At 41.5% G+C, this 10,410-nt stretch overlaps 2 protein-coding genes across 6 annotated transcripts; one reads left to right on the top strand and one right to left on the bottom strand.

Moving 5' to 3' along the window:
- The first annotated feature begins 1,033 nt into the window (after positions 1-1,033).
- Positions 1,034-6,277, top strand: hdhd5 (haloacid dehalogenase like hydrolase domain containing 5). Of its 2 annotated transcripts, none has more exons than XR_004897824.1 (9): positions 1,034-1,379; positions 2,138-2,341; positions 2,443-2,555; positions 3,081-3,174; positions 3,257-3,290; positions 3,404-3,578; positions 3,723-3,911; positions 4,226-4,851; positions 5,487-6,277. XR_004897824.1 is itself a non-coding variant. In XM_031282540.2 (9 exons), the coding sequence occupies exons 1-8, from the start codon at positions 1,269-1,271 to the stop codon at positions 4,644-4,646; spliced, it is 1,353 nt and encodes a 450-aa protein (XP_031138400.1). In that variant the 3' UTR covers positions 4,647-4,650; positions 5,365-6,277. The 2 variants fall into 2 exon arrangements, 1 of the variants encoding a protein (XP_031138400.1); XM_031282540.2 differs by having other exon boundaries at positions 1,269-1,379; positions 2,126-2,341; positions 4,226-4,650; positions 5,365-6,277.
- LOC116038291 (ras-related protein Rab-19) lies at positions 5,927-10,377 on the bottom strand. Of its 4 annotated transcripts, none has more exons than XM_031282546.2 (6): positions 10,263-10,377; positions 9,601-9,698; positions 8,806-8,988; positions 7,427-7,610; positions 6,875-7,153; positions 5,927-6,692 (listed from the first exon to the last, which is right to left on the bottom strand). In XM_031282546.2, the coding sequence occupies exons 2-5, from the start codon at positions 9,649-9,651 to the stop codon at positions 6,879-6,881; spliced, it is 693 nt and encodes a 230-aa protein (XP_031138406.1). In that variant the 5' UTR covers positions 9,652-9,698; positions 10,263-10,377; the 3' UTR covers positions 5,927-6,692; positions 6,875-6,878. The 4 variants fall into 4 exon arrangements, with proteins under 4 accessions (XP_031138406.1, XP_035858851.1, XP_031138405.1 ...); XM_036002958.1 differs by having other exon boundaries at positions 5,927-6,702; positions 6,872-7,153; positions 8,800-8,988; positions 10,263-10,375; XM_031282545.2 differs by having other exon boundaries at positions 5,927-6,702; positions 8,800-8,988; positions 10,263-10,375.
- Between the last annotated feature and the right edge of the window lie 33 nt (positions 10,378-10,410).

Genomic DNA, 10,410 nt, shown 5'->3' with positions numbered 1-10,410 from the left:
TGAATGAGCACCCACAGTTATTTACGAAATGACTACTGCAAACAGCCATAGGCTTCTTCACAGCCGACATCTGGAATAGTCATAGCAGGAAAAGCACAGGTGTTACTAATATTAACATTAACGATGGATCTGTTCTATTCAAGTGTCTCACCAAGCCGTGACAGTGTGCACAGTACCAGGCAGGACCCCTTCAACAAGCAGCTACATGCTTAATTCAACCATCACTAATTAGGATGTCTAGTAAATACTTATTACTGCTCCTGTTACAACTTTACTTTATGGTACTAACTACAAGTAATTACTTGTGTTACCTATACATTTATTACTTCATCAAGCAATCAAAGCAGATTAAATGAAGTTGGGTAAATTGGGTTGCCCTTCTGGTCACTGGCAGCAGTAGCTCGGTCCGTAGGGACTTGGCTTGGGAGTCAGTTCGAGTCCAGTTAAAGTCCCTGTACGGACAAAGTATGGATTGTGGACTGGTAGCTGGAGAGGTGCCCTTGAGCAAGGCACCGAACCCGCAACTGCTCAGGGGACCTTAAATGGGCAGCCCCCTCACTCTGACATCTCTCCATTAGTGCATGTGTGCATGCATTTCGGTCCAGTGCATAATATGTAATATATGTCGACGGTGTACAAATGTAATTTATGTAAGAAAAGTATCTCTTTTTCTAGTATGTTCACAAATGTAGAAACATTTGTTTTTATACCATTTTAGAGTTTATCAAATATATATTGTACTATAAGAGTAAACTAATCTTAGAAATAGAGATAAAAATATCTTATTTTGTTAATAAAAGAACAATCCCGAATTATATCACATTAATAAAAAATAAATTTCACATTGCTTTCTCTTTATTAATATTACTACATTACTTTACACTCAACAGTATGATGACATCTTACAAAAAGTCTAAATTGTGGTTTTAATGTTGAAGATTTTGCAGTTAAGTATCAATTGTAAAGTGAGTGATTCACTTTCATTTCTATATAAACTCCAATCACAAACAAGCTTTATATGTACAGTGTTTCCGTTCGATAACCGGCTCTGCGCATGCTCATTCATTGTCTTTAGAGGTTGCTGTTTGGACTGAATGGCAGCTAAGTTACTGGCAGCATGAGGAGATAGCGCAGAGTTTACTATTGACTCTCACTGAGAATACCATGACCCATTTCTTCAGTCGTAAGTAGACAGTTACCGTTAGCTCAGCTAAAGCTAGCTCATCTCTTGTTTATCCGCCGGCTTTTACACACGAGTGCCCGGAGAAATGCAGAGAATAAGGTCTTTGAAAACCGGTTGGCAGCTGCTGAAATCAAGCTGTGAGGGAGCAGCAAAACAAGTAAACATCTCGCCTTCAACCTCACGAAATTATAGCCATGTAAGTGTGTGCTTCTTTGTAAACTTTATTTAAACTAAGAAAACGGCATGCAGGTTTCCTGTCTAAAAGTGCTATAGCTGGTTGTACTTATTTGTTTACAATTTCAAAGAAAAAAGAAATGTAACGCAAGGAAAGAATTGAACACCACGTTAAAGCTAACGTTAATCACAGCGCACACACACACACGGATTATTACTACGGTGTTTGGCACGCCACACATTTACAACCTCAGTTATTACGGTCTCATTTATCCAGTTCACTCATCAATGAGTTATCTACTCCAATAAAACTGTGTGTGTGTGTGTGTGTGTGTGTGTGTGTGTGTGTGTGTGTGTGTGTGTGTGTGTGTGTGTGTGTGTGTGTGTAAGTTACATACTCTGGGAGCAAAGTCCCACGCAGTTCCCTGTACCTGTATTGACGAGATTATGACGAGTGCTCAGCCTATAGACCTTTTTCACAGCAGACATTTTGACTTGTCATAGTAGGAAAAGCACAGCTGAAATTGATAACCTTAACGATGGCTCAATTCCATCAAGTGTCCCAGTAAGCTGTTTCAGTGAGTCAGCATGCACAATACCAGGGCCTCTCCTAGTGGAATGCAGCCATCATTAATGGTTTTGAATAAACCTGTGCTTTTCCTACAATGACATGTCAACATGTCTGCCGTGAAAAAGGTCTATAGTGTCTCAGCAAGTTAATGAAAAACTCCCCCGTTTATATACTGCACATGCCGCCACCACTCTCAGCTTCCTCGTCAGGACTCCAGCTCTTTCGGGCTCCTCTTTGACATTGATGGGGTGCTGGTGCGGGGCAGGACGCCGATCCCTGCTGCCAAGCAGTGCTTCAGGAACCTGGTGGACAGCAATGGGAAATACAAGGTGCCTGTGGTGTTTGTCACCAATGCTGGGAACTGCATGAGGCAGGCCAAAGCTGAGCATCTGTCACATCTGCTCGAGGTGGAGGTAAACTGAACACTTAACATCATTAAATCATTGTTAAGTGTCTTCCTGTCATGTATGTTTTGTTTTTTTTATTTTCTCTTGACATCAATCTTTATTCTCAGGTTTCTCCAGACCAGGTGATGCTGTCCCACAGTCCTTTGCGAATGTTTACCCAGTTCCACAAAATGCGTGTGCTGGTGTCGGGACAGGGTCCTGTGGAGGAGGTCGCTCACAAGTATCCTGTCTTAAGTCAGGGGCTGTGCGTTTCTGCAGCCCCTCTGGATGTGGAACTTAAAAGTGTGCATGTTCTGTTTATTCAGTGCATTTTTGTTCATGTTCCACTTTGTTATCAGTATTTAATCTTTGTACCCTTTGTTCCCTTTGCTGCCTGACTGTCTCAGCGAGGTCCTTTCACCGAATCCCTGCTTTAAATTTATTTGCCGTTCGGGATTGGTGGGAGGTTTTTTTCTCCTTTTTTCTCATGTTCTCATGGTTTGTCATTAATTTAAGTTGACGTGTGGATATTTAAAGCCTTGGATTTTGTTCTTACTTTCTTTTCTGAATAAAATCTCAGAATAACCCAGTGGTTAATACCTTCCTAATGTATTAAGAAATATAGAAAGTTATACCTTAGGAAACAAATTATAGAATGAAAAATCCCCATTGCGATTCTTTTGTTTTTGACTGAAGTATTTACTTCATATGTGTTTTGCTGTAACTTTTGCTCACCTGTGTTTAACTTTAACCCACCAAACTTCAGCCTGGGCTTTCAGGATGTTGTTACTGTAGACATGCTCAGGGAAGCATATCCTCTTCTGGATGTCGTAGATCACAACAGAAGGCCCAAAGACAGTGTAAGTAGTATAAATATTGGAGCCAGTTTATGTTCAGTTACGGATGGATGAGTCCTAACCAATTGTGTATAATGCCTCACAGATTCCCCCCACCAAAGGCTTATGGCCAATAGACGGTATGTTTCCTCACACAGTCAACATTGTAGCAATAAGTGTAATGCAATTTATAAAGAACACGGGTATGGCTGTCTTTTATGTTATTTCTGTCTTTGCCTGTTTGTCCCTCCAGCTGTCATCTTATTTGGTGAACCAATCAGATGGGAGACCAACCTCCAGCTTATCCTTGATGTGCTCCTGACAAATGGGAACCCAGACAATGCCTGGAGTTCGATGCGGTACCCTCACATCCCAGTCCTGGCCTGTAACATGGACCTGCTGTGGATGGCCGAGGCGAAGAATCCCAGGTACTGTTTGTGTTTGTGTGCGTGTGTGCATGCATGCGTTAAAAGAATACACACATGTAATGTAGATCACACCCAGCAACATTATCAAACTTTTGTATGTCACTTCACTACAGTGTTATTATACTGAATGTCCCTGTGTCATAGGTTTGGTCACGGTATGTTTCTGGTGAGCTTAGAGAGCCTGTACAAGAAGGTCACTGGCTATGAGCTGAAATACGAGGCTCTGATTGGTAAACCCAGTGTGGTGACTTATAACTACGCTGAGCTGCTGATTAGACAGCAGGCTGAGAGACTTGGCTGGACCACACCTGTGAAGAGGCTGTATGCTATAGGGTGAGTGACTCAGTCGTCTCTTGACTTTAGACCCACCTTTGTCACTCAAGAATTGTCCTTTTGTTGAACACAAAAAACTTGTTTATCGGTGTTTTAAGCCCCCAATGTCTCCTTCCAGGCAGCGCTGCCTGGAAGGCACTAGGATTAGGCAATGGTTATGGTTAAGGTTAAGGTTAGGGTTAGGTGCCTTGAAGTCAGCGGTCGCGGCGCTGCCTGGAAAGAGACGTTGGGGGCTTAAAACACCATTGAGCCAAAAATTTTGATTTTAAGTAAAAGCCCCTTTTAATGTGTTGTCACTTCATCTCTTTTTATAGTGATAACCCCATGGCCGACATATACGGCGCCAACCTCTACAACCACTACCTTCAGGCTTCTCAGCGCACCAAGGCCCAGATGCAGGCCAAGAGTCGCGGAGGAGGTGTAGATCCCTTGGCAGAAGCTGCTGACGCACCAAAAATGACATCAGCCGAACTAGGCGGAGCGTCAGCTGAGTACGGGGCAGAGGAGGACCTCCCCGAGGGCTGCAGCTCCATCCTGGTGTGCACAGGAGTGTACAGCAGAGACCAGCAGGAGCTGCCCTCGGACCCGGCGCACACCGTCAGGGAGCAGCACATCTTCCACGGTCACAGGGACTTCCGCTTTGACCCCAGCCTCACGCAGCCGTCCTTCGTGGTGGAGGATGTGAAGGAGGCGGTGGAGCTGGTGTTTCAGCAGGAAGGCTGGCCTCTAGAGTAGGACGGTAAGTGGCTCTCAAACTCTGGCTTCATCTCCCAGCCGTCCATTAAACAGCTCTAACGTCCCTTAACTGGTAGTAGCAGAAGCTTTATGAGTTTATTTTTTAATCTATGCCCCTGATGTAGCTGTTTCAGGGGCTTGTTCTTAGAGATTTTTAATAAAGTGCCATAGAATCAGCTGCAAAAAAAAAAATGCAGTTTTAACACTAATTATAAATAGGATTTTATTTAATCCAAAAAGTTAAATATCTTTGACTGTATTATTGCATGTCTCGTATAGTCTTCTCACTCAGTTTGGTCCACATAAAGTCCTAAAAAAGTCAGCAAAAATGTTCTTAGCCATCATAGAAGAAAGTGCCCAAAAACTTTGAAAAAAGCAACAAAAACGAAGAAAAAGCAACAGAAACTAGATGGGCCATATATTGTAAACCAAAATTGATATACGGGCCGGATCAAAATCTGTGAGGGGCCGGATATTTGGCCCGCCGGCCTTGAGTTTGACACGTGTGGTTTAGAGGATTTGGTTTGAAATCCGATCATCGCTTCCCAATTGAATATGCGCGTTTTGGTTTCTGAAGCGGCCAGGTGCTTGTTGCGTTGCAGCCTTGGAGCACAGTAAGCAGCGCTCTAGTATGGCTTTATTTTACATTGAAAAAGCCCTGTAAAACTGCAAACACCACTGAATCAAAATAAAACTTTCCTCTTATTTGTGAAAATAGGCATGTGACCCGCTTCAACTCCACCCCTCAAAGAACCGGAATCGAGAATCGATAAGAACCGGAATCGAAAGGAAGAATCGGAATTGGAATCAGAATTGTTAAAATCCAAATGATGCCCAACCCTAATTATAAGGAGCCAAGTTTATTAAGTGGGACGTGTGTCCTTTCTTACCTTTGTACGACACAATCTGTATCTGCTTTCTCTTTTTTAACGCACATGGATTGTTAAGAAGTCTAGGTGTTGAGTTACATGCATTTTTACTACACTCAGACTTTTATTGAGTATCTGTAAGTTCATGGATGAGAGACATTGTTCAAACATAGTTATTTTAACACCTTAAACTGAATAATGCAGAAAGAGCTCTATAAAGACCAATGTGCTGGCTCATCTGTGACATGACATATTGTCCAGATAAAGATGGATTTTATTCTTTGAACAACCGGCTACATAACTGGGTCATCTTGCCTTTCCAAAATATGCACCCCCCCCCACCAGGTCCTAACTAGACCGTGTCTGCTGTTTGTTTTTACTGCTGTCATATTTCAGATTGTTTTTGTTTTGTTTTTTAAATAGGTGAATGCATAACCAATAATGTTGATGAGATTATGTTGCCAGGTTTTATTAGTACCTCATCAGTTTTGATTTTAGCCTCAATTATGAGTACGGTCATTTTATTTAAGTATTATTTTGTGGAAAAAGTACCACTGTCACGTCATAAATTTAAAAAAGTGCTGTTCTTTTATCAAATGGTTAAAGTAATAAAAAAATGTATGGATGGTTAAACATCTGTAATAGAAGACTTTTGTGGGAGAAAACACATAGCTGCAGTTGCAGCACCACTGAACATGTCCCAAGGTGCTGGTTTGTTATATTTGTAACTGAAAGGTGTAATAAAGTATGATTTGCAAGTGACTTAAATTGTACATTAAAACTGTGGAACTCCGGTAATGTACAGTACTAAAAAAGTCATACTGAATGAAAGGAAAAATGAAAAAGGATGAAAGACACAAAAAGTTGCTTGTCAAGTGAGAACATTATTCTGTATACTGTAGTTCGATCTTAGTACAGAGTCCTCCAGCATTGGTGTGGTTTGTAATTCTGGAGTCACATTCATCAAAGGGTTATACTCAGAAGAATAATACAACATAAGCAACCACCATTTAAAACCTGTGTTACTGATTCTACAAACTTTATAAATATCAAAAGTCAAAATATGTACAAAACTTTCTCTCACACACACACACACACACACACACATATATACTGTATGTAGTTTCTCCTAAACTGTGAACACTATTTTTTCAAACGAGTCTAAAACAACACACCCCTGCTTAACCCTTGTGTTGTCTTCCTGTCAACCTCGTTTGTTTTTGCTTTTTCCAACGTTTTAAATTATTAAATTTTTCTTCTACACATTTTCAGCGCTTATTTCTACGTCCCATATTTTCTGATATAAAACAAAAATTAAAAACGGGTCAATTTGACCCGAAGTCAACACAAGGGTTAAGCCTGCTCAGCACCCACACTTTTTATCTGAAGCCACGGTGCCATAAACCGGGTGGGTGCTGTTACTCAACATTAATTGAGGCGATTCTTGGGAAAGCTCGTCGATGGTGGTCATGCCGTTGCGTGCCAGCAGCTCCCGAGCCATGAGGATGAAGGCCGCCTCCACGTTCTGGGCCTCCTTGGCCGAGGTTTCCAGAGCAGCCAGCACGCCGTTGTTTTCTGCCAGAGTGCACGCATCCTCGAACAACACCTGTCGCTGAGCTTGGAGGTCTGACTTATTACCTGCACGGATAAACAGAGAAAGAAGTGCAAAATATATTAGCAATCTCTATCATCGTAATCTGACGCTTTCTCAATTCATTGTTTTGTCTATAAACTGACAAACACATACAATTGTTAAACATTATTATTATATTTACCACAATTTAACAGATCCCAGTGTGACATATTGATATTGCTTGTTTGTTTTTTTTCCCGACCAACAGTACAAAGTTTAGGAATATTTTTGGGGGTTTACTGACCAACATAAAAAAAAAACCTTTTCACTTTAATTACCAATGAGGATCAGCACTACACTGGCAGCTCCAAACTGCTCCACCTCCCTGATCCAGTGGGGAACCGATTCAAATGTGGTGCGGCGTGTGATGTCATAGGCCACCATGGCACCGTGGGCGCTGCGGTAGTAGCTCTGAGTTATGGTGCGGAAACGCTCCTGACCTGCCGTGTCCCACACCTGCATCTGCAATAACAAAACAGAAATGACTTAAAGGAGAAATCTGGCGCAAAATGAACCTAGGGATTAATAACACGTGTGCAGAGTCGACCGTTCTCTGGGATATGTTTTCATGCTAATCGAATGTGACCAGTTTTAGCTCAAACCGCTAATTAGCTTATAAAGCTAGTCGTTGGGGCACGGGTAAAGTCAATAGAAATCGCTATTTCCATACCACTAACACAGCTCAAAATAGCACCACACTTCCACGGTAGCATAATGAGGGTCCCTACATGTAAACTGAAGCATTGAGAACTTTGTAAGTGTACAGGCAGTTTATTAAAAAGATAGTTTATAAAGACAGTACTGTTTACGTATAAATGCGGGCGCCATCTTGGGAAAACAGTCATGACCAGACGAACAACGTGCTTGAGCTATGTTACTGGTTGCACGGCGTTTGGAATTTTTTTTAACATCGACAACTTCTCAGTCCCTCCCCCTCTTTCCGCTAAAGCCCAAAACGGTCTCCTAAGCCCCTCCCCCCACAAGGGAGTGTGGAATGAATGTGTGTGCATGAGCAGTGATTGACACACAGTTAGACCCCCCCCTCCCCTGGCCCTGATTGGAGCATCTGAACAGGGAGCGGTGGGTTTTTGCAAATCACACTACAGGCTGTAGGTGGTGCCAGAGGAGCCGGATTCTTTTTTAAATGACCTCTTTCATGTAGTTCTACTGGAACATAGGGTCAGTTTCAGCATTATAACAGAAAGTTAGTTTTATAAGGCTTACCTACTGCACCTTTAAATGGTTACAAAATGTGTGTTGGGTATCTTCACAACATACTTTATAAGTTATTCAGACATGCTGTGAACTTCTAACATGATTGCACACACAACTCCAAACTAATTAGCATAAAAAGACATCCATGCAGTTAACAAATTAACACACCCAGAAAGCTAACACGGATTATTTAAAGAAAGCAGTCAGCCACTCCTCTTTCTCTAGAGGAAAAACTTCAACAAGCAAAGGGAGTATTTACTTTAAGGGTAAGTACACAGACACATCTCACATATCCATGTTTTTGTTCAGATATTTAAAAAAAAAAAATTAACCCTAATGTATGTATTTCATTAGAAGCTGTGATATAGGAATGTGTCTTATAAAAAAGTAAACTTCTAAATAAATTAAAAAAAAGTGCTGAGTGCATGTCACCTACCTTCACCTTTTTGCCATCAATGTCCAGGGTGCGAACCGTAAAGTCGACCCCGATGGTGTTTTGCTGCTTCTCGATGAATATGCCAGACTTGAAGCTCTGGACCACACAGGTCTTCCCCACATTGGAGTCCCCAACCAGGATGATTTTGAAAAGAAAGTCGAAAGAGTCCTCAATCTCCGGCCCTGCAGACTGCATGGTGAAGGGAGGAATGTACAGTATACACACAAAAACAAAACAAAAACGGAGGACAAAACACTTGACCAAGACCTCTGTGCCTCAATGCAACAGAACTTGTTCCTTCCAAGTTGTCAATAGAAACTAAAACTATTTACAGAAACAACAGTCACATCCTTGTCAGAAAAAGAGGCAAATCAGGTTTAACAGCTGTAGTATAACAGTTCATGTGGCTCCAGCCAAATATGTGTGATCCGTAGGTAAAGTTGTCCCAGTCACAGATTAAAAAATGATGAATAATCTCACTTGTAAATCTAGTTTTTATTCCAACAGCCTGCTTAACTCGTCTTATTTAACGTTATTCCCAAACTCTACTCAGCAAACAACAAAATTAACTTGATTATCCCATAGCAGAGGATTCAAATTCCCTTTTTCCTTGAAGTAAAAGTCAGCATCCAAAGTTGTGTTTCTTCATCCTATGCTTGTTTCCATGTCTACGCTACGCTATCGGACCCATTCTTGAAGTCTTAAACACAAGTTTAGTCTTCATTGCTGCCCTTTAGACTGTCACTCTTTCTGCCCTCTACACCTCTCCCTACCATTCTACATTATAGACACGCCTCGTACCTGACCTGGTAGGTGTGATCTCCAACTGCCAGCCCACCTGCACCACTGCATCTTGGGATATGGGTTTTCTATTCAGGCTCTGTAATAGGTCACGATACCTAGAATAGGCAGAAATAAAAACTCAATGACCTGAAACATTGGTCATTATCAAAAGTACTGGCTCAGGCATAAATATTGTAGATGTGATAGGGTTAGATAGATTTAGACATATTGAGCTCTAGGCGGTTTCTATAACTAACTGGTTATGACTTACCATTTTAGTTAGAACAGTTTAGTTAAAAGTACACAGATAGCCAAAGTGCTGGAGGCTGACTTTGAACAGAACTGTATATCTTTATGGGTTTCTTAAGAAACTCAGTGTGCAAATACCCCTGAGCAAACAGCTTAAACCGCTCCTGCAATTTACCTTCTCCTGACAGAATGTAAACACTTGACATTTTGTCTTAAAAGCTGTCCTTTGGACCCCAGTGTTTTTTTGTACTTTTAAAAAATGCCCAACAATGTGAGCCCCCTCGCTGACTACTGTCAAATAACACATTCCACAGCACTCAACAACAGAAAGGGGTTACAGTAAGCGTAGCTTAAGCACAAACAATACACATTGAAAGGATGTAGTTCAAGACAGGATAATCTAACATCAATTGGAATTGAAAATGTTTTACCTCAGGCTGCATACATTGATATCACAGTGAGATGTTAACACAGAATGAGCATACTGCTCTGAATCTGAATCAGTCTCTCTCTCTCTCTCTCTCTCTCTCTTTCTCCACCCCCTCATTTGTTCTGTCGTCATCTCAGCCCACAGAAGAA

This window comes from Sander lucioperca, chromosome 7 (assembly GCF_008315115.2).
Source record: "Sander lucioperca isolate FBNREF2018 chromosome 7, SLUC_FBN_1.2, whole genome shotgun sequence".
NCBI lineage: Eukaryota > Metazoa > Chordata > Actinopteri > Perciformes > Percidae > Sander > Sander lucioperca.
The sequence above is the reverse complement of the archived record's forward strand: the minus strand, read 5'-3'. Positions and strand labels throughout refer to the sequence as shown.